Source organism: Lithobates pipiens, unplaced genomic scaffold (assembly GCF_037356315.1).
Source record: "Lithobates pipiens isolate NorthernLeopardFrog02 unplaced genomic scaffold, aLitPip1_a1.2 Scaffold_157, whole genome shotgun sequence".
In the NCBI taxonomy this organism is placed as follows: Eukaryota; Metazoa; Chordata; class Amphibia; order Anura; family Ranidae; genus Lithobates; species Lithobates pipiens.
This window is the reverse complement of record NW_027507746.1, coordinates 801,651-825,793: the sequence shown is the minus strand read 5'-3', so window position 1 is coordinate 825,793 and position 24,143 is coordinate 801,651. Positions and strand designations below refer to the sequence as shown.

At 47.1% G+C, this 24,143-nt stretch overlaps 1 protein-coding gene across 2 annotated transcripts in view; it reads right to left on the bottom strand.

The window, feature by feature from the left end:
- Nucleotides 1–11,271: 11,271 nt before the first annotated feature.
- LOC143981431 (phospholipid scramblase 3-like) overlaps nucleotides 11,272–24,143 on the bottom strand; it is a 31,130-nt gene continuing 18,258 nt past the window's right edge. For both annotated transcript variants that reach the window (XM_077479265.1, XM_077479264.1), the window contains exons 7-8: nucleotides 20,394–20,555; nucleotides 11,272–15,373 (exon numbers count right to left, since the gene is read on the bottom strand). In XM_077479265.1, the coding sequence (XP_077335391.1) occupies nucleotides 15,317–15,373; nucleotides 20,394–20,555 (219 nt within the window). In that variant the 3' untranslated portion in view covers nucleotides 11,272–15,316. The remainder of the gene's footprint in view (nucleotides 15,374–20,393; nucleotides 20,556–24,143) is intronic.

Genomic DNA, 24,143 nt, shown 5'->3' with positions numbered 1-24,143 from the left:
CTCAATGGGATTTAGGTCTGAACTGTGACTGGGCCATTCTAACACATGAATATGCTTTGATCTAAACCATTCCAATGTAGCTCTGGCTGGATGTTTCGGGTCGTTGTCCTACTGGAAGGTGAACCTCCACCCCAGTCTCAAGTCTTTTGCAGACTCTAAGCCCTTGTACACACGGTCGGAGATTTCGACAACCAAATCCGTCGGATTTTGTCCGTCGGATTTTGTCCGTCGGATTTTGTCCGTCGGATCTTGTCCGAAACTGTTGCATACACACGGTCGGACTAATGCCGCGTACACACGAGCGGACTGTATGGCGTACTTAGTCCGTCATACAATCCGACGGACAGTCCGTCGTACTTTCCACTGAACGGACTTGACCACACACGGATACCCAAACAGTCCGTCGAAAGCTTGCGCGATGACGTGTACAGCACGTACGACGGGACTAGAAATAGGAAGTCCAATACACAGCAAAGCACCCTTCCGCCACGTAAATCCTTTCTGGGCATGCGCCATACTTAGTCCGTCGAACTAGCATACTGACGAGCGGATTGTCCGCTGAAACCAAAGTACGACGGACAGAATTTCGAAAAATCCGAAATTCTTAGTACGCCGGACAGCACGCTAAAAAAGTCCGCTGAAGCCCACACACGAGCGGATTGTCCGCTGAAATGTGTTTCGACGGACTAAGTACGCCATACAGTCCGCCCGTGTGTACGCGGCAAAAGTTGTCGAAAAATCTGATCATTCAGAACATGATGATGTAATTTTGTTACGATGGGACTACATTCAGGCTAGTAGCCAATAGCATTGATGTAGGAATTTGATCTGAGCATGCGTGGCACTTGGTCCGATCAAAATTCTCTACACATGATCGGAGTATGTCCGATCGAACCAGTTGGTCGGAAAATATTTCCAACAAGTTGGAAAATTGGGTCCGACGGATATTCCGACAGAATCAGTCCGATGCATACCACACACGGATTATCCGACAACACGGTCCGATAGGACACATTCCGACGGATTCTCCGACCGTGTGTACAAGGGCTAACAGGGTTTCTTCTAAGAAGTATAAAGCAGGGTTAGGTTATAACAAAATCTCCGCAGCTTTGAACATCTCACGGAGCTCTGTGCAATCCATCATCCAAAAATGGAAAGAGTATGGCACACCTGCAAACCTACCAAGACATGGCCGTCCACCTAAGTTTATGTGTGTTTTGAGGGGCCTCTTCCTTAAACTGGAGGTGCGGGAGAAGATCTGGAAAGGTGAGTATGTGGAGATATTCGCACTACTGCCGCTGGAGAAATTCATTTTAGACAGGGTGAAGCCTGAGGATCATAAGGAGGAGGATGAGGAGAAGAGGAGATAAAGGCCGATTCCGCGGACTTTCCAGAATTGGCGCCAGGCTTTCACAATAATGGCTAGCGTAATTGGATCGAAGAACCTGGAACATTATTTGGCACTGGTCTGCTATTTGGACGCCGTGGGTTAGGCACATAGAGTCTACGGGGGAACGGCGTGGTTGCGTTATGATGAACAGTTCCGGCAAAGGAGGGCGATATGCCCATCATTATGGTGGGATCACAAGGATATTAGCCTGTGGATGCGACTTATGATGTCGGCGAGGACAAGTCAGTTTTTTCCAAGGGGGGCCAGTGGCTCATCTAACCCGGGAGAATCAGCCACAAGAAAAAAGGGTGTGTGCTGGCAATATAACAAAGGTTTCTGCAAATTTGGGGGGTCCTGCAAGTACAAGCACGAATGCTCAGGATGCTAAGGTGTGCATCCATTGTCCCATTGCTTTAACCACTTGCTTACTGGGCACTTAAACCCCCCTCAGTCCCAGACCAATTTTCAGCTTTCAGCTCTGATGCACTTTGAATGACAATTGCGCGGTCATACAACACTGTACCCAAATGAAATTTTTATCATTTTTTTCCCACAAATAGAGCTTTCTTTTGGTGGTATTTAGTTACAGCTCGGAGTTTTATTTTTTGCTAAACAAACAAAAAAAGATGCAAAAAAAAAAAAATCATGTTTTAATAGTTTGTTATAAAATTTTGCAAACGGGTCATTTTTCTCCTTCATTGAAGTGCGCTGATTAGGCGGCACTGATAGGCTGCATTGGTGGGCACTGATGGGCTGCATTGGTGGGCACTGATAGGCTGCATTGGTGGGCACTGATAGGCTGCACTGGTGGGCACTGATAGGCATAGTTAAGGCGGCACTAATAGGCACAGATAAGGCGGCACCAATGGGCACAGATAAGGCGGCACTGATGGGCAAAGATAGGCACAGATAAGATGGCACAGATGGGTGGCACGGATGGGTGGCACGGATGGGCACTGATAGGTACCACTGATAGATGGGACTGATGGGCACTGATAGGTGACACTGATAGGTGGCTCTGATAGGTGGCACTGCTGGGCACTGATGGGCGGCACTGCTGGGCACTGATGGGCGGCACTGCTGGGCACTGATGGGCGGCACTGGGGTGCAGCACCTTTGAGGCAGATTGTGGGCACTGTGGGTGGCACTGTGGGCACTGCTGGGTGGCACTGTGGGCACTGCTGGGTGGCACTGACGGGGGGCACTTACTTTTAATTAGGGTGGCACTGCAGGGGGCAGGTGGGCACTGGCAGGAGGCAGGTGGGCGCTTGCATTGCTGGCCGTGATCGGGACTGATGTCCCCATCACGGCCGCCGGTGATCGGCTTTTTTTTTTTCTCCTCGTGCTGTCAGCGCGAGGAGGAATATTAGCCGATTACCGGCTCCATTATGTCACCTGATCAGCTGTCATTGGCTGACAGCTGATCACGTGATAAGGGGTTGGGATCGACCCCTTGCACGGATCGGTGATCAGGCGAGTCTCATGGACTCGCCGATCACAGAGCGCGCCGCGCGCGCCCCTCAGGGGGCGCGCAGGCCGCTCGTACACGGGACTACGTCTATTGACGTCGTCCCGGAAAAGGAGATCCGCGCTGTAGCCGTCATTTGGCTATAGCGTGGATCTCAAGTGGTTAAGCAAGGAAGGGGACGTGCGGGGAGTCTGTAAGTAAAATGGACGAAGCATGTGAAAGTGGAAAGGATGCAGCCATTTCTCGATAGGTACCCGGATAGGGGGCGGCCAGGTTGTAGAACATGGGGTTTTTAGATGGGTTTAGGATTCCGTCGACCCTGGTCGATGCACCTCCTGTGGCTCGTAACCTGCGCTCAGCCTTGCAACATGCAGACGTAGTTTTTGGAGAAACTGCGGAACCAGATGGCATTGGGTCACATGGGTGGCCCATTCACTAGTTTACTATTACCAGATTTGGTGGTCTCATCTCTGGAGGAATTGCCAAAAAAAAAGCCAAATAAATTTAGGCTGATCCACCATCTTTCCTTCCCAAAGGGGATCTGTTAATGATGCGATTGATGTGTTGTATCATACATGTATTTTGATGCGGCTGTGTTTTGGATTCATAAGTATAGGCATAGCCAAAGCCGACAGAATCTGCTTTTAGACTGCTTCCTGTGCACCTGGATAGTTTTCGGTTGCTAGGTTGTTATTGGAAGGAGGAATTCTATGTAGACCGCTGCTTGCCTAAGGGTTGCTCTAATTCTTCTGTTTTGATTGAACAGTTTAGTTCATTGGTAGAGTGGGTGGTACGAGAAATCGCGGGAGTGAATTCTATCATACACTACCTGGATGACTTTCTGTGAGTGGGCCCAGCCTCATCGGGGGGTTTGTGCAGTGCTGTTGGCTATGCTAGAACACGTAACCACTCGTTTCGGCATCCCCTTGGCTCCAGAGAAGACAGAGGGGCCGACAACGGTACTGAGTTTCTTGGGCATTGTCTTGGACTTGGACGCCATGGAGTGCAGACTACCAGAGGTTAAGCTGGTGGCGCTGCAGGCTGAAATTCAGGGGATAATGGGACTACGCAAGGTGCAACTTTGGTCTCTGCAATCACTGTTGGGTAAGTTGAACTTTGCGTGTCGCATCCCCCCGATGGGTAGAGTGTTTTGCAGATGGCTGTCAGCAAGTACGGCGGGCATTACGGCCCCCACACATTATGTGCGACTGAGACAGGAGCATAGGGAAGATTTAAGGATTTGGCACGTGTTTCTGGCCGATTTCAATGGAAGGGTACTATGGATGTCAGGGACGGTTAGCAATTTTTATCTGGAACTGTACACAGAGGTGGGTTTTGGGGCCTTCTTTAAAGGTAAGTGGAGTGCGGGGCCCTGGCCGGATTCATGGAAAGAGGCAGGTTTGTTGAAGAACATGTTGTTACTGGAGCTGTCTCCAGTAGTATTGGCAGTTGAGTTATGGGGGGAGTCATTCTGGACTTTCAACCTTAAAGTGCGTTTTCACAGGGATAACTTGGGGTGGTGCAGGTCATCAACAAAGTGTCGGCGGCATCCCCATTGGTTGTATGGCTACTTAGACACCTAGTTTTGCGTTGTCTACAGCTATGCTGTTCACCTCCTGGGAGTGGAAAACGTCATTGCTGACGTTTTGTCTCGCTTTCAGTGGGACAAGTTATGGGAGTTGAATGCGGAGGCGGAGTAACTCGGTGTTCCTTGTCCCGAATGGCTGCGAAAAGTTGCATTGGAAGAGTATCCGGATGGATAAGACAGTCGGTGAGCTTGGCGACGTGGGCGGCTTATACTAGGGTATGGCGGAAATGGTTGTCCCTGTTGCAGCAAGTCATGAGTGGTCGAGATGGGCAGGACTTGAGATTGATGGTACTGTACTTTGTTTTGCGTGATTTGGAAGCTGGAGTGTCGGTATCGGGGTTGGAAAAGAAGTTGGCGGGGTTGGCTTTTTGGTTTAAATTTCAGGGTTGCCCAGACTTCATGAAAGATTTTTGGGTTAGCCAGGCAATGAAGGGATATCGGGGCTTTTTGCCAAGCAGGGACGCCCGGCGCCCCGTTTCTTTTGAGCTATTGGGTAGGTTATTGGGGCAGTTGGTTCATACGTGTTCTTCCCAATATGAGGTGCTGTTGTTTAAAGCGACATTTTCCCTGGCATTTTTTGGGGCTTTCCGGAATAGTGAGTGGGTTAGCACTTCCATGAAGTTAAAGGGGGGTTTATAGGCGGCAGAGGTCATCTGTGGTGATGATCGGTTGACCATATTGGTGTGCAGATCAAAAACAGATCAGCAGGGCAAGGGCAAGAAGGTGCAGGTATTTTCAATACCGGGTTCGCCCTTGTGCCCAGTGGGGTTGGTGAAGGGATTCCTCGCGGTACGTCCAGACGTTTCGGGATCCTTCTTGGTACACAGGTACAGCAACTAGTTATCAAGATTTTCAGTTCATTGCCTTTTTTAAAAAATGTTTGGCGGCCCTTGGTTTGGGAGATCAGAAATTTTCATCCCATTCGTTCCGAATTGGAGCTGCTATGGAGACGGTCAGATGGGGGTTGGATGAGGCAGCGGTAAAATGCATTGGGAGATTGGGGCGGTTCAAGGCATATGTGAGACCCCACCTGTTGACAGTTTAGCTGGGTAGTGGAGGTGCCTCGGATGTGTGGTCTTTGATATATACATGCTCAGGCGAGCAATTATTGTTATGTGGGTTGTTTTTTCTTCTCTTTCAGGAGGAACCCAAGGCCTGGTCTGGATATTAGGCAATTCATATGTATTTTGGGGGGCAAGGAGGGATGTGCGGCCCAAGCGTAGACAATTGGGCATTTCAAGAAGTGAGGCTTGTATTAGGCGGCTGGGGGTACCCAGGGTGCTATGGAGCAGGACCATTCCAGAAGTGCACAGATTTGCGCGTTTGGATAGGCCGCCTGACATTCTAATTTTGCATGTGGGCGGCAAGGACTTTGGGCTCAGGTCTATGTTGGATATTGTGCGAGATTTCAAGTTTGATTCCTTGCGGCTCCGCATGGCCTTTCCAGAGACGATAATAGTGTGGTCCGACATTGTGGCACGAACGACTTGGCGATTAGCAAGGTCAATGGCGCGGATTAACAAGACCCGGGAGAAAGTAAACAAGGAGGTAAGTAGATTTGTTGTCCAGAATGGGGGGTTGGCGATCAGACATCTGGAGCTGGAAGTTGATACCAGGCATTACCATCGTGGTGTTGGGGTGCACCTCAATGCTGTGGGAAAAAGATATGTGGCCTCTAGGTTTACAGGATGGGATCCAGACAGCGTTGAGGGGTGGTGGGGCACACAAGAGTAAGGTTTTTCCCTGGTGTGCTGTGGCGGGTTGTTGGTCTTTGCGGGTGAAGGAAGAAACCTCGGATACGGAAGAGTTTGTGACCCATCGGTGGTATGGGTCCCATTGGTGGTATTCCAGAGTACCCGACCCCCCCCCCCCCACCCCTTCAACCTCTGCAGCAATGCTGGCAGCACTCATACATCTATTTCCCAAAGAAAACCTCTGGATATGATGCTGAGCACGTGACCTCAACTTCTTGGTGGACCATGGCGAGGCCTGTTCTGAGGGGAAGCTGTCCTGTTATATCGCTGTATGGTCTTGGCTACCGTGCTGCAGCTCAGTTTCAGGGTCTTGGAAATCTTCTTATAGCCTAGGCCATCTTTATGTAGAGCAACAATTCTTTTTTTCAGATCCTCAGAGAGTTCTTTGCCATGAGGTGCCATGTTGTACTTCCAGTGTCCAGTATGAGAGAGTGAGAGCGATAACACCAAATTTAACACACCTGCTCCCCATTCACACCTGAAACCTTGTAACACTAATGAGTCACATGGCACCGGGGGGAGGGAAAATGGCTAAGGCTCCATGCACACTGGAGCTCATAAACTGCAGTTTATTGGAGTTTGGGCGTTTTTTTTTTTTTTTAAAAAGCTTGTAAACTCCACTCTATGTTAGCCTATGTGTCCATGGACACATGGACGTTTTTTAGCTTTTTAATGGGCAGTGGGGTTTATGGGATTTTTTCTGAATGCCAGAAATTTGCATTTAAAGCGCAGTTTTTCACCGCCAAAAAAAGCCGAAAAATGCCAAACAACGATAAACGGGCATTAATTAGCGTTCTGTGTTCTATTTTTTCAATGCATTGTGGGATTTTTGGAGTGTCCTCTCTCTCTATATATACAAAATGTATTCAATTAAAAAAATTATATATATAAATATAAAATATATATAATTTATTAAATAATAAAAAAAAAAATAGATATATATATAATTTTTTTATTACATTTTTCTTCATTTATACACTGTTCCTTTTATTTTTATTTTTTTTTCATAACATATATTCCTATCACAATGTAAACATCCCTTCTGATAAAAGTAAGGCATGACAGGTCCTCTTTGTGGAGACATCTGAGGTCAATGAGACCAAAAATCTCTTCTCTACCATGGAAAGCATGAGATTAAAAAAAAACAAAAAAACATTGATTTCTGCTTTCCAGGGGAAAAAAAAATTGTTTTTTTTTACATCTCCCAGAACCAGAAGTGATGTCACAGCTTCACTTCCGGACTCCCAGGACCACAGAGATGGCCAGGGACCATCTGGTCCACAGCCGGCTCTATGATAACCCGGTGGAATGGCCAGATTACATACCAGGCTCCCTGATCACGCAGGAGAGCCTGGGGAGTCGGGAGGTGGGGATGTGCCCTCCCACTGCCTGTAAGAGCAATCCAGCGCTAATCAGCCGCTAGGTTGGCTTTTCCATTGTAGGGAATCAATGGCTGAAAAAAAAAAAGATAGCTACACCCGTAGCTGCAGGCAGAGAGGGGACAAAAGGTGGGCAGGAGGGACAGCTGCCCTGGGCACAATGGTTTATTGGGGGCGCCCCAGCCCTAACCCTAAGGTAAGGTGACCAGGTTTTTTTTAATTAAATCCGGGGACATATTTATTTATTTTTTTTAATTGGCAAATGGTAAACTATTTTATACGCATATTTTCCCTTAAAATTATATATGCAGTCAGAATTGTAGCGTGGGTTGTCAGCGCCCGGGACAAGGCAAGAAATGTGCACCCCCGCCAGACTTTTAGCACTCCCCGAGTCCCTTCCACTAGTACAGTAGTACTGACCAACTTGATTCCTACACTGACCTACCTGCCCACTGAACTAACCTACCTGGTTTCCTACCCTGACCACTACACTGACCTACCTGACCACTACACTGACCTACCTTAACCGTACACTGGCCTACCTTATCCCTACATTGACCTACCTGATTCCTACACTGACCACTACACTAACCTACCTGATTCCTACACTATCCTCTACACTATCCTACCTGATTCCTATACTCACTACTACACTGACCTACCTGATTCCTACACTATCCTCTACACTATCCTACCTGAATCCTACACTATCCTCTACACTATCCTACCTGATTCCTATACTCACTACTACACTGACCTACCTGACCACTACACTGACCTACCTTAACCGTACACTGGCCTACCTTATCCCTACATTGACCTACCTGATTCCTACACTGACCACTACACTAACCTACCTGATTCCTACACTATCCTCTACACTATCCTACCTGATTCCTATACTCACTACTACACTGACCTACCTGATTCCTACACTATCCTCTACACTAACCTACCTGATTCCTATACTCACTACTACAATGACCTACCTGATTCCTACACTATCCTCTACACTATCCTACCTGATTCCTATACTCACTACTACACTGACCTACCTGATTCCTACACTATCCTCTACACTAACCTACCTGATTCCTATACTCACTACTACACTGACCTACCTGATTCCTACACTATCCTCTACACTAACCTACCTGATTCCTATACTCACTACTACAATGACCTACCTGATTCCTACACTATCCTCTACACTAACCTACCTGATTCCTATACTCACTACTACACTGACCTACCTGATTCCTACACTATCCTCTACACTAACCTACCTGATTCCTATACTCACTACTACAATGACCTACCTGATTCCTACACTATCCTCTACACTAACCTACCTGATTCCTATACTCACTACTACACTGACCTACCTGATTCCTACACTATCCTCTACACTAACCTACCTGATTCCTATACTCACTACTACACTGACCTACCTGATTCCTACACTATCCTCTACACTAACCTACCTGATTCCTATACTCACTACTACACTGACCTACCTGATTCCTACACTATCCTCTACACTAACCTACCTGATTCCTATACTCACTACTACACTGACCTACCTGATTCCTACACTATCCACTACAATAACCTACCTGATTCCTATACTGACTACTACACTGACCTACCTGAGTTCTATACTGACCACTATACTGACCTACCTGATTCCTGCACTACTCACACCCCACCCCCCTACATGAACAGCATAGATTGGTTAATTTTGCTCACTTCTCCATGGCCTTCATGATAATCTATCAGAGCAGGGCTCTCCCCAGCACCAGGTACTGTTCCCAACACCCGGCCTCTCTTCAGTATCCCCTGCCAAGAGCTTCTCCAATAGCCGCCATATGCTCTGCACTGCCCCTCCCCTCCGCTGTTTTCACACACACACACACGGGCCGCCCTCACCAGAGGGATCATGGGGCACAGGCTAGACCACAGGAGTCCCAGGGCTGGGTGGGGGGGGGAGGCAACACAGCACACTTGGGGGGCACACTAATGATTGTGCACCCCCTAAATGTTTCATCCAGGGCGAGAGTAACAGATGCCCCCCTCCATACCACTGTAATTCGGGGGCAAATCCGGGGACAGGCTGGCTCTGGGGACAGTGTCCTCAATCCGGGGACTGTCCCCGGAACCCGGGGATGTCTGGTCACCCTACCCTAAGGGAAGTGGGGGGGGGGTGCGCAGTTTGACATCTTTGTCTTGGGCACTGGATAACTTTGTCCCGGCACTGGCTGGAGGCATCATCCCGATATCTCAACCTCAAGTCTAGAATGTCATAAGACACCCTACAGACGAGCAATGGCTCTATCATAGAAGATAACACTGCTTCATTCTACAAAGTATCTAATGTTCTCCTTGTGAGTCACATGCTTCTTCTGCCATTAAAGAATAGTAACATTTTGCTGCCATCTACAGGTTCCATTAAGTAATGCATATCCCACCTTCCTATTAATTATACAATACACAAATCTTATGTTCTTTTTATATATTATGGTGACTTTTATATATTGGTGCTGAACAAGTCACAAATTGTTCTCATTATTGACCCCACTCACACCAGTAGGCACACTTTATGGTGCACATAACACACGTGTACTCTGCGTGGTAACCCGGTGTAGTGCGCTGCGCCACACAATACAGCAGACATGGATACCAACGCAACATACAATTGTTTTCTTGGTGTGCTTGTGTTGAGTCTGCTTTGATCAATGCTGACTGACGCCTGGTATGGATCAGATTGATTCATTTATCTGTCTGTTGTAGATTGTCATTTATCAGTCTGCCGCCATCTAGTGTTCATGTGGTAGATTGATGTTTATCAGTCTGCCGCCATCTAGTGTTCATGTTATAGATTGTCATTTATCAGTCTGCCGCCATCTAGTGTTCATGTGGTAGATTGATGTTTATCAGTCTGCCGCCATCTAGTGTTCATGTTATAGATTGTCATTTATCAGTCTGCCGCCATCTAGTGTTGTCATCTACCTGTCTGCTGCCATCTAGTGTCCATATTGTAGATTGTCATTTATCTGTCTGCTGCCATCTACTGTCCATGTTGTAGATTGTCATCTGTCTGTCTGCCGCCATCTAGTGTTCATGATGTAGATTGTCATTTATCTGTGTGCCGCCATCTAGTGTTCATGTAGTAGATTGTCATTTATCTGTCACCATCTAGTGTTCATGTTGTAGATTGTCATTTATCTGTCTGCTGCCATCTAGTGTCCGTGATGTAGATTGTCATTTATCTGTCACCATCTAGTGTTCATGTTGTAGATTGTCATTTATCTGTGTGCCACCATCTAGTGTCCATGTTGTAGATTGTAATTTATCTGTGTGCCGCCATCTAGTGTTCATGTTGTAGATTGTAATTTATCTGTGTGCCGCCATCTAGTGTTCATGTTGTAGATTGTCATCTATCAGTCTGCCGCCATCTAGTGTCCATGTTGTAGATTGTAATTTATCTGTGTGCCGCCATCTAGTGTTCATGTTGTAGATTGTCATCTATCAGTCTGCCGCCATCTAGTGTTCATGTTGTAGATTGTAATTTATCAGTCTGCCGCCATCTAGTGTTCATGTTGTAGATTGTCATTTATCTGTCTGTCGCCATCTAAGTGTCCATGATGTAAAAAGAAAGGCAAAAAAAGGAGAGAGAAGCGCCAAACCCATCCTTAAGCAGCATACAATTTATTCAGTAAAAACAGACTAACTTGCGTGGATAATATGGGGCGCACTTACAGAGTGCTAGAGCGGGTGGGAGCTTCCACATGCAGCATCATAGGATCACAAGAGAACAGTCAGGATGTCTTCTGTGCAGGGATCCACGAGCACCACGTGTCAGCAGCAGCTGAAGCCTCGATGAGCCTCGGAGACATGCCGGCTCTGTGTGGGAGTGGTCCAGAGCTGTCAAACTGGGGAGCCGCCTACCGCTGTGTCAGGCCAATTAGAACACGTTTTGAAGGCACGGCCACGCCTTCTTCATCTAGTGTCCATGTTGTAGATTATCATTTATCTGTCTGCCGCCATCTAGTGTTGTCATCTATCTGTCTGCTGCCATCTAGTGTCCATATTGTAGATTGTCATTTATCTGTCTGCTGCCATCTACTGTCCATGTTGTAGATTGTCATCTGTCTGTCTGCCGCCATCTAGTGTTCATGTAGTAGATTGTCATTTATCTGTCTGCCGCCATCTAGTGTTCATGTAGTAGATTGTCATTTATCTGTCTGCCGCCATCTAGTGTTCATGATGTAGATTGTCATTTATCTGTCTGCCGCCATCTAGTGTTCATGTTGTAGATTGTCATTTATCTGCCTGCCGCCATCTAGTATTCATGTTGTAGATTGTCATTTATCTGTGTGCCGCCATCTAGTGTTCATGTAGTAGATTGTCATTTATCTGTCTGCCGCCATCTAGTGTTCATGTAGTAGATTGTCATGTATCTGTCTGCCGCCATCTAGTGTTCATGATGTAGATTTTCATTTATCTGTCTGCCGCCATCTAGTGTTCATGATGTAGATTGTCATTTATCTATGTGCCGCCATCTAGTGTTCATGTTGTAGATTGTCATTTATCTGTCTGCCACCATCTAGTGTTCATGTAGTAGATTGTCATCTATCTGTCTGCCGCCATCTAGTGTTCATGATGTAGATTTTCATTTATCTGTCTGCCGCCATCTAGTGTTCATGATGTAGATTGTCATTTATCTGTGTGCCGCCATCTAGTGTTCATGTTGTAGATTGTCATTTATCTGTCTGCCACCATCTAGTGTTCATGTTGTAGATTGTCATTTATCTGTCTGCCACCATCTAGTGTTCATGTAGTAGATTGTCATCTATCTGTCTGCCGCCATCTAGTGTCCGTGATGTAGATTGTCATTTATCTGTCACCATCTAGTGTTCATGTTGTAGATTGTCATTTATCTGTGTGCCACCATCTAGTGTCCATGTTGTAGATTGTAATTTATCAGTCTGCCGCCATCTAGTGTCCAAGCCCATCCTTAAGCAGCATACAATTTATTCAGTAAAAACAGACTAACTTGCGTGGATAATATGGGGTGCACTTACAGAGTGCTAGAGCGGGTGGAAACTTCCACATGCAGCATCATAGGATCACAAGAGAACAGTCAGGATGTCTTCTGGGCAGGGATCCATGAGCACCACGTGTCAGCAGCAGCTGAAGCCTCGATGAGCCTCGGAGACATGCCGGCTCTGTGTGGGAGTGGTCCAGAGCTGTCAAACTGGGGAGCCGCCTACCGCTGTGTCAGACCAATTAGATCACGTTTTGAAGGCACGGCCACGCCTTCTTCATCTAGTGTCCAAGTTGTAGATTATCATTTATCTGTCTGCCGCCATCTAGTGTTCATGTTGTAGATTGTCATTTATCTGTCTCCCGCCATCTAGTGTTCATGTTGTAGATTGACATTTTAGCTGTGACTGTTTTTGAGGCGATCATCTAATCCTTGGGGTCATTTTTATGGGGGGGGGGGGCATCTTGCCTCCATGTCACAGTCTGATTGTACAATCCCTCTGCCATCTTCTATAGATTTGCAACCACTGATGGAATGTGAAGGAATACCCGAGTGATCCGTTCAATCTCTGAAGTCTCACTCATGGAAGCCTTTGAAATACTTAGTTGTTGGTTGAGGGGTACAGGTAGCACTTCCATACCAGACCTGGGTTCCATCAGGTCAGCAGAGGGCATTGGGCATGGGCTGAGCAGAGGCTGCCTATGAGTAGTCACCCCTATCAGATTAGGTTAGCAGACAGTTGAGCGTGTCACGCCTCCACCAATCAGCTGAGGCTGTTAGGTGTTTCCCAGCTTATGGCATATGGGGAAACCCCACATTATAACACATTGACCTCAGTAAGAAGATGGCCACCTCCAATTTCAGTGACCTGAGTGGAGCCCTCTCCCACTACCCCCTAGGCTTTGGTGGACATGGTGCTCAGCCTCCTAGACTTGGTGGCCATGGTGCTCTCCCTTCTAGCCTTGGTGGACATGGTGCTCTGCCTCCTAGTCTTGCTGGACACCATGCTCTACCGCCTAACTTTAGTGGACATGGTTCTCTGCCTTCTAGCCTTGGTGGACATGGTGCTCTGCCTCCCAGCCTTGGTGGACATGGGTACTCTGCCTCCTAGCCTTGCTGGACACCATGCTCTACCTCCTAGCTTTGATGGACATGGTGCTCTGCCTCCTAGCTTTGGTGGACATGGTTCTCTGCCTCTTAGCCTTGGAGAACATGTTGTTCTGCCTCCTAGCCTTGGTGGACATGGTGCTTTACCTCCTAGCCTTGGAGGACATGGTGCTCTGCCTCCTAGCCTTGGCGGATATGGTGATCTGCCTCTTAGCCTTGGTGGACATGGTGCTCTGCCTCCTAGTCTTGGTGGACATGGTGCTCTGCCTCCTAGCCTTGGTGGACATGGTGCTCTGCCTCTTAGCCTTGGTGGACATGGTATTCTGCCTCCTAGCCTTGGTGGACATGGTGTTCTCTCTCTTAGCCTTGGTAGACATGGTGCTCTGCATCCTAGACTTTGTGGACATGGAGCTCTGCCTTCTAGCCATGGTGGACAGGGTGCCCTGCCTTCTAGCCTTGGTGGACATGGTGCTCTGCCTCCTAGCCTTCGCGGACATGGTGCTCTGCCTCCTAGTCTTGGTGGACACGGTGTTCTGCCTCTTAGCCTTGGTGGACATGGTGCTCTGCCTCCTAGCCTTGGTGGACATGGTGTTCTGTCTCTTAGCCTTGGTGGACATGGTGCTCTGTCTTCTAGCCTTGGTGGACATGGTGCTCTGCCTCCTAGCTTTTGTGGACATGGAGCTCTGCCTCCTAGCCTTTGTGGACATGGAGCTCTGCCTTCTAGCCTTGGTGGTCATGGTGCTCTGACTTCTAGCCTTGATGGAAATGGTGCTCTGCTTCCTAGTCTTGCTGGACACCATGCTCTACCTCCTAGCTTTAGTGGACATGGTGCTCTGCCTTCTATCCTTGGAGGACATGGTGCTCTGCCTCTTAGCCTTGGTGGACATGGTATTCTGCCTCCTAGCCTTGGTGGACATGGTGTTCTGTCTCTTAGCCTTGGTGGACATGGTGCTCTGTCTTCTAGCCTTGGTGGACATGGTGCTCTGCCTCCTAGCCTTTGTGGACATGGAGCTCTGCCTTCTAGCCTTGCTGGACATGGTGCTCTGCCTCTTGGCCTTGGTTGACATGGTGCTCTTTGACCTTGATGAAATGCTCACCAACAACAACACAAAGACACCCGCCATTTACTCCAACGAGCCTGGGCCATTTGTGCTTCTTGCTAAGCATGAAGAGGAGGTCAGTATGGTTTGGAGAGGTGGGGTGCCCTGTCAGTATGCTGTATGAGGCCCCAAGATCAGTTATAGTGGCCCTGTGTAAATCTTAATCAGATTTTACAATCAGACTGTAACATGTATGTGGCCAAATTAGTTCCATTGACGTGTTCTTACTTTGGAGTCCCATTTTGGGTGTTATCCCCTCACTTTCTATGGCATAACCAGAAATCAGGTAGCAAGAAAAAACTGCCCCACTCCACCCAAAGTTAATAAAACACAACTTTTGGCTGGAGCTCCACCCTTCATGTAAAGGGCTCGGACATCACCCATACAGAATATATACTATTCTTTCTGTGCTCAGGTATGTCATCTTCATCCTCATTATCCTCCTGGCACACCTCACGAAGGCTCTGCAGGTAGTGGATGGCATCAGCTGGAGGCTCTCTGGGAGCTCTGGTTCCGTCTGCTCTCCTCATTCAGAAGGTCCTGAAAAACAAAGGAGGTCCACTCATCACTAATTCACAGTTTTTCATTTATTTTTCTAATACAGGAAAGCCTTCTTAGAACAGAAGTCCCAAAATCGCTGGTGCAGAGTGCAAATATAGCGAAATGTTATAGAGCCATTTATTCTAAACTGCATACAGTTGTTTCAGGCTTTTTGGTCATCACCAGCACAGTGTAAGGAAACTATGGTTTCTAAGGAGTGGGGCTTAGGACCCCATGATGTACTGATTCTGTAAGAGAGCTTTTTCATTCCTTTAGTCCCTTCATACCATAACTTATCAAAGCTGTAAAGTCTCTAGTCTTATATAAACATGTAGGTTGCTGCTGAAGCTCATTGTACCGGAATCATTGCATATACTACCCTTTCTAGACCAAACTGAATTCTTCTGGTGTATATAGCCCTCATGAAGGGGGGCGACTGGATCACATTAGCTTTGGGACCAGACTGCGTTCTTTGAGTATATACAGCCCTGAAGAAGATGGACCCTGGAGACTCCAAACCATGTTGGCTTCAAGTCTGGAATGAGTTCTTCTAGTGTATAGAGCCCTGATTAGGAGGGTCCCCCAGAGCCCCTAGACCATGCCAGCATTGAGTTGAATTTTTCCAGTTTATAGAACCTTGATGGAGGAGGAGCTCTAGAACTCCTGGACCACATTGGCTTTGAGATCAGATTGGGTTCTTCCATTGTGTAGAGCCCTGTGGAACAGGGTCTCCTAGAGCCCCAAGCCAGTCCAGAGACTAAAGCTTTACAGTGACTAGGGCCTGATGAAAAGGTACCCCTAGAGCCTCTAGACCAGAGGTAGGCAACCTTAAAGATGTGGAGATCTACCTGAACAACATGGGAGAAGTCAAAAATCATGGGGCACAGTGTCACCTCCTCACACCTGATTGAAACCTCTAATTGCCATACTACTGTGTAGTAATCGTGTGCATTGCATGGTAATCATAGGTTTAAATCAAGTGGTGAGGAGGCAACACATCGCCTCCTCAGCACCTGTCAAACACACTCAGATCGCTTTTCAGGGGAGCAGCCGTGCATGCTACACTTGTGAATGAACCCTTACTATTCAGAGGCCCATATGAGGCTGCCTTCACACTGATGGGCTTTGGTTTACCCACATCACAGGTGCAGCGCAGTGCATCTGCAACTTTCCTGGGTTAGTTGCGCTTTGCCATAGACTTCTATTATATCCTGCAGCTGTGGTGCACTTTCTGAAAGCTCACAAAAACTCCTGAGAGTCCTTTCAGATAGTGCACCACACCTGCAGAATATAATAGAAGTCTATGGCTAAGTACAAAAAAACCTGCAGGATAATGCAGGTACACTGCACTGCACCCAGGGTGTGGGGTTAAGCCGCAGCACCTTAGTGTGAAAGCTTTCCTATACTATTATGCTCAGTGTATTGCTTCACACTGAACTGAAGATCTCTTCTTTCCTGCTGCTGGCACCACTCTGGAGACCGCTAGCCGGGATAAGAGGTGGAGTGCAGTTGGTATTACTCCGCATGGGACAGGAGCCGGCACTACAGAGGAGGCATCCGCTTATTCGGTTCTTGCTCCCTACTACACCTCCAACTTTGCACGTAGTCCCTCTGCATTGCACTCTGTTTGGTGCTCTGGAATGGCGGAAGAACAAGCCCAGACCACAATCTATAAGTCACCTATCCATGATCTACAGGTTGCTGACCCCCCGCTCTAGTGCTTGCTTCAAGTCCACGCTCTTTCAATGTAAAGATCCCTGATGAAGAGGGATCCCTGGAAGCCCCCAGGACCACCTTAACCTCTAGCCCAGGCTGAGATCTTCTATTGTATAAAGCCCTCCTGAAGGAGCCCCCAGACACGTTGGCTTTAAGATCAGACTTAAAGTGGAGTTCCACCCTATTTTACTAGTTGTTATTAAAGGAATGACCACACTTCCACCACTGGTTTTTTGATAATTATTTTTTTTACTTACCTTATGTGAAGTACTGAGTGTACTTCCTTCCTACCTCGGCCAAGGCCCACGGCGTCATTTCCTCCTTCACCCCGTTGCCTTCTGGGAACTGTGTGTGTCCCAGAAGACAGCCGGCCATTCACAAGGCGCAGTAGGAGTCGGGACACTGAAGCTGCAAGGCTCCACTGCCGGCATCCCTTAATTAGAATGTCGGCAACTGCACCCGATCCGATGGATGTATCGGCCTCGGGGGGTGACATTGCGGGCTCTCTGCGCAGGTAAGTGTCCTTATTAAAAGTCAGCAGCTACAGTGTTTGTAGCTGCTGACTTTTTGCGGCTGGAACACTGTTTTAAGTCTTCTAATGTATAGAGCTCCAATGAAAATGAAGAGGGATCCCTGGAACTAGGCTTGTGCAATTTGTTTCGTAATGAATCGAAATTCGGGCGAATTTTGCATCCGAATGTCCAAATAAAAAAATAACGAATAACAACGAATGCGAAAGGAATATAACGAATGAATTCGAATGAATTCAACATGATTCAGTAATTCTTTAAAGATCTAATGAAACAAAAGGTCAGCTCAAAGTAAATCTTATAGTCCAATCAGCTAATTAATTTTGTGCCGGAGGATGGATTACTGGCAAAGTGCATTCCTGAGAACTGAGTTAGAAGGGTGTTGTATTGTATTTGTATGTGTTAAAAGATTCAATAAACAAACAACTTTCCAAACTACGAATCATTATCACGAATGCCTATACATACATAAATAGCGAATTTCAACGAATACGAACGAATGAATTCGACACTCTACGAATAATAACGAATTATCTGAAAACGTATTAACGTAACATAACGTGTATAACAGAACGAAACGATGAATTTTACGAATGACAACAAACCAAAACTTTCCGTTGTGCACAAGTCTACCTGGAAACTTCGGACCACATTGCTTTTGAGCCCAAATGGAACTATTTGAATGTATAAAGCCCACATGAAGGGGGACCCCAGGACCACATTGGCTTTGAGTCCCGAATTAGTTATTTTGGTGTATAGGGCCCTCATGAAGAGGGACCCATGGATCCCCAAACTATGTTTGCATTGAGCCCAGACTGAGTTCTTTCAGTGTATAGAGCCCTAATGAAGAGGGGCCTCTGGAGCCCCCTGACTGCATTGGCTTTATGTCCAGACTAAGTTATTTCAGTTTATGGAGCCCTGATGATGGGGGGACCCCTATAGCCTCCAAATCATGTTGGCTTCAAGCCTGGACTGAGTTCCTCCAGTGTAAATATCCCTTATGAAGGGGGATCCCTGAAGCCCATTGGATCTTGTTGGCCAAACTGGTTTCTTTTAGTGTATAGAGCCCTGATGAAGAGTGACCCCCAGTAGCCCCCAGACTGCATTGGCTTCAAGTCCAGTCTGAGTTCTTCCAGTGTATAAAGCCCCGATGAAGGAGGACCTCTGAAGCCACCTGGACCTTGCTGGCCTCTAGCCCAGACTGATTTCTTTCTAGTGGATAAAGCCCTGACAAAGAGGAACGCCTGGTGCTCCCATACTGCATTGGCTTGATTCTAGACCGAGTTCTTCTAGTGTATAGAACCTGATAGGGAGGGGATCTTTTTGGGTTTGGGCAATGAAGAGGGACCCCTGGAGCCCCCCCCAGACCACGTTGGAGTTGAGCCTAGACTGAGTTCTTCCATTGTATAGAGCAGGGTTTCTCAACTCCAGTCCTCAAGGCCATGTTTTCAGACTTTCCATTATTTTGCACAGATGATTTGATCAGTTTTCATAGTTAGTAAGGTTGAATAAAGACACCAGTCCATCCAGTTCAACCTGAGTGAGTGTCTACAATTGTCCCTATCCCTGTACATTGCACACTCACATCGGTCCCTACCCTCAAGGAGCCCACAATCCAAGGTCCCCATTCATATACTAGGGCCAATTTTGGACAGAAGCCAATTAACCTACCTGCATGTCTTTGGAGTGTGGGAGGAAACCGGAGTACCCGGAGGAAACCCACGGAGGCACAGGGAGAACATGCAAACTCCAGGCAGGTAGTGTCGTGGTTGGGATTTGAACCAGCGACCCTTTTTACTGCTAGGTGAGAGTGCTAACCACTACACCACTGTGCCGCCCAAGTTTTAATGCCTTAGTAATCACCCCAGCTGTTTCATATGAGGGAAGTCCTCAAAACATGACCTGTTGGGGCACCTGGAGGACTGGAGTTTAGAAACACTGGTATAGAGCCCTGATAAAGGAGGACCCCTGGACTGGCGTTGGCTTCCACATAAAGTGGATGAAAATAGGCAGAGACTGACAACTGTGGAGTAAAGGAAACTCATGGGCTAGCTTAGCTTGTAAGGAGGTCCCAGCATCCCCTCCCCACATTACCATCTCAAGGTATTTCTCAGAGTGGCTCCAATTCTCAGAATTACATTGCTCTATTAGACATCATCAATGACAACAGGACTTCTAGGACTGCTAGGTGAGAGTGCTAACCACTACACCACTGTGCCGCCCAAGTTTTAATGCCTTAGTAATCACCCCAGCTGTTTCATATGAGGGAAGTCCTCAAAACATGACCTGTTGGGGCACCTGGAGGACTGGAGTTTAGAAACACTGGTATAGAGCCCTGATAAAGGAGGACCCCTGGACTGGCGTTGGCTTCCACATAAAGTGGATGAAAATAGGCAGAGACTGACAACTGTGGAGTAAAGGAAACTCATGGGCTAGCTTAGCTTGTAAGGAGGTCCCAGCATCCCCTCCCCACATTACCATCTCAAGGTATTTCTCAGAGTGGCTCCAATTCTCAGAATTACATTGCTCTATTAGACATCATCAATGACAACAGGACTTCCTGGTCCATCCCCTCCTGACCCCTGCGCTTTCTATTGACTGTATGTGGACCTGGAGCCACAAAGTAAGGCGTGCCCCCAGGTTTACAAAAAAAAATGACATTCTAATAATATATAGGAAAACTTTAGTGTTCTCTTTCTATTCCCGCCTTTTGGGATGCATTAAAAGACATCTGCGTGTACTCCCCGCTGTGTCCTCTCCAGACTCAAACTCACAATGAACAGGGTGCATGCCACCAACATGGCTTTCACCGTGACATGGAGGTCCTGAGGGAAGCTGATGATGTAGGTGTCCTTGTTGATGAACATCTCCTTGAAGAATCCCCTCCACACCCGTGTGATGACCCCAATTTGTGCCGTTTTATCACCTGATATCACCTGGAAGAGGAGGAGGGAAGGGTCACATTAAAAAATAAAAACAAACAAGCATGCTAACAGTAATTATTGTAGATCTGTACTCGTAAAATGTCAAGGTCTCCTCCCCCTGTTCCAGCGTCAGGTCTCCTCTCGCCGGCTCTCAGCAGGCAATTCTGGGTATCACACCTCCTCCAATCAGGAGACAGCTCTCCTTATCACTGCCAATCAGGAGTCAACCCTCATGATTGGTGCTGCTTCAAATTCTAATTTCTTCTAAATTCTAAAGCATCAGGTTGTTCAGGGTTGGAGACATTGCATTGCTACAGCTAAGCAGAACCCACTGCTTTGAATAAATCCAGAGAATAGCCTCTCCCAGAAGGCACAACAAGAGTGACACTCCCACTGGGCTGACTCAGAGAGAAAGTAACCTTAAAGGGGTTGTAAAGGTTTGTTTTTTATTTTCTAAATAGGTTCCTTTAAGCTAGTGCACTGTTGGGTCACTTATCTTTTCCTTCAATTTCCCTTATAAATGTTTTTTTTTCTTTGTTTTCTTTGTCTGAATTTCTCACTTCCTGTTCCTCCTCAGTAAGCTGTTCAGTAAGCTGGTCTGGCTGACTAACCACCAGCTCGGATGATGGTGAGAAGTTTACTGAGGAGAAACAGGAAGTGAGATATTCAGACAAAGAAAAAAAACATTTCGAAGGGAAATCGAAGGAAAAGGTAAGTGAACCAACAATGCACTAGCTTAGAGGAACCTATTTAGAAAATAAAAAACAAACCTTTACAACCCCTTTAAAGCACCCAACTAGACTGTGCTACCATGCCTGCCAGAAGTGACAGCGCCCCCCCATGGCCAGGTGGAACACCTAGTAGTCTAGTCAGACTGATGCTGAGGTCAAAATTTGAAGCAATCAAACCCAAGCCAAACTGCGGTTTAGATTTAACATTAAATTTCAAAAACACATAGCGCATGCTCTTCAGGAGCCGGCGCTACAATTATATTAAATATCCATTGAAAAAAATGTTTTAAAAATTATGAAAAAAAATTTAACAACAAATAGAAATATAGTGAAATGATTTAGCCTGGGTTCACACTGGTGTGATGTGGGAAATCCTGTGTGGGTTCCCGCATTACACCTGAATCACAGACGGTTCAAACTGACATCTGCGAACCACTGCGGGTGTCAATAGAAAGCTAACGACTCACCCAGATTGGTTTGCAGATTGCAGTGTGAACTGTGAAATAGTACAGGAATCGGATCGCATTGGGTGTCAACTCCCATGCGATCCGATTCCAGCGTGGACCAAAAAAAAAAAAAAGAGTCCTGCACTATTCTGGTGTAAATGTTTTGGAATTTCAGCCATACAGTTGCACAGAAATCGCATGTGATGTGTACAGCAATGCGGTGGGAATCACATGCAATGTCCGTGATTGCACAAGTGTGAACCAAGGCTTAAAGAGGAAGTAAACCCTGATGAGTTTACTTCCTCTTTCGTTCCCTGCAAAGGCAAAGCATAATGGACTACTATGCATCGCATCGCATCGCATCGCATAGTAGTCCATTATGTGTCACTTACCTGACACAGGAGCCAGCGAAGTCACCGCTGTCCCCTGTAGTCCACCGCATCCATCTTCTCGGTGGGTCTCGCCGCTCCGCCGCTGTCATTCGGCGAAGCCGGCGATGACGTCACTCCCGTGCATGCGCATCTTCGTCGTTGACGATGCCGCGCTCAGTGCGCCTGCGCGCCGCTGTCTACGGTGCATGTGCCTGTCTTCGGGCAAATATCTCCTAAACCATATAGGTTTAGGAGATATTTCTTGGACCTTCAGGTAAGCCTTAATCTAGGCTTACCTGTAGGTCAAAGTGTGTTGTAAGGGTTTACAGCCACTTTAATGTTATTATAGGAGTAGTGCCGGCCTCCTGAAGAGCATGCGCTATGTTTTTGCCAATTTAAATGTTCCTAAGACTATAGTTGGGTTTTGGGGTTAATTACAGTAAATTGTGGTCTCAGCATCAGTTTGGCTGGACTGTACTATGTCCTGCCTGGTCATAGGTGTGGGTGTCACCTTTGGCAGGCATTGGAACGCAGTCTGGTTGGACGCATTGGGTGCCAATCTCTCTCTCTGAGCCAATCAGTGGGTGCGTTGTCTCGCTGTATATTCCGGGAGAGGGTACTTAAGGTGCTGAGGTCATGTGGTTCTGGGTTCCGGTCCATAAGTCTGTTCTGACACCATGCTCCTGGTCCTCCTGACCAGCCCCCAGAGGCCTCCATGGCCTGAGGTGCGGATCCATCCATTTCCAAGTCTTGGCTAGCCCGAGGCACAGTAACTGGAAGGAGGGTTCCGAGGTGGTCCGTTGCCGTCTCGGGTTTGGAGAGGCCCAGCGACTGAAAACGCAAACCAGGGGAGGATTCTACAGAAGAGAGCCATGCACGAGGCTGACTGCTCGGCAAGAGCCTGGAGGCTAAGCTGGAAAGGACACCAAGGTGAATCCGCATTCTTACGGTATTGCCGGACCGGCTGCAAGATACTGGTACCGTACGAGAGTTCCTAGTTTCATCCTTCAGTTACAACCAAGTCTGTGGCAGAGACTGCGCTTTTTTGAATCACCCGTCGGTTGCTAAATCCACAAAAAGTGGATTCAGGGCCGTCTTTAATATTGATTGGACCATGGGCGAAAAACTTTCTTGGGGCCCCCCCCATGCAATTCCACTCTCTACCTGCTCTGAGACATACAAGAGCAGCTAGACTTAAAATCAGTTTACTGTATCAGATCAGGCAGCAATTGCGATTGGTTGCCAGTGGTTACAGCATATCATTACTGCTTAATGACTGGTTGCTAGAGGTTACAGCACACATTACGGCTCACGGATTAGTTGCTAGAGGTTACAGCAAACGATTTCTGCTTGTTAATTGGTTGCTAGAAATTACTGTATAGTAATACTGCTCACTGATTGGTTGCTAGAGGTTACAACACATCATCTCCTCACTGCAGGGGAGCATGATACACATATAAATGTCACCTTTATTTACATATCCATGACGCCGGCCGTAGCTATTTACTTAGTAATGCCACCGCTATTTACATAAGAATGCCACCTTTATTTAAATATCAATGACGCCAGCCACAGTTATTTACTTAGTAATGCCACCGCTATTTAGATATGAATGCCGGTTATTTCCATGTAAACACAGGGTCTGCAGGTGAGTCATCTGTACACAACAATAGGGCAGAGCTGAGCAGCATTATTAGCAGCACTTCACACTGAGATATCGGGACACAGCACAGGACTAAAACTTCAAGGGACGAGGGAATTTAAACTGGGATAGTTGGCAAGTATGAGGCAGCTGCTTTGGGCCCCTCAACAATGACAGGGCCCAGGGCAGCTGCCCCCTTTTCCCTGCCTTAAAGACGGCCCTGAGGGGATTTAGCCGATAGTTGTAACATCCAGTTGCGAATGGCTATTCCCTGGATTGTATAAAGAGAGACATTCAAGTATTAGCAGTTCTAAGAGTACCTGAGCTTTACTACCCGTACCCTCTATTCCCTACTGAGAGACTGAGTTCTGTTCAACACTTTGAAAATAAAAATCCCTAAAGTGGATTCA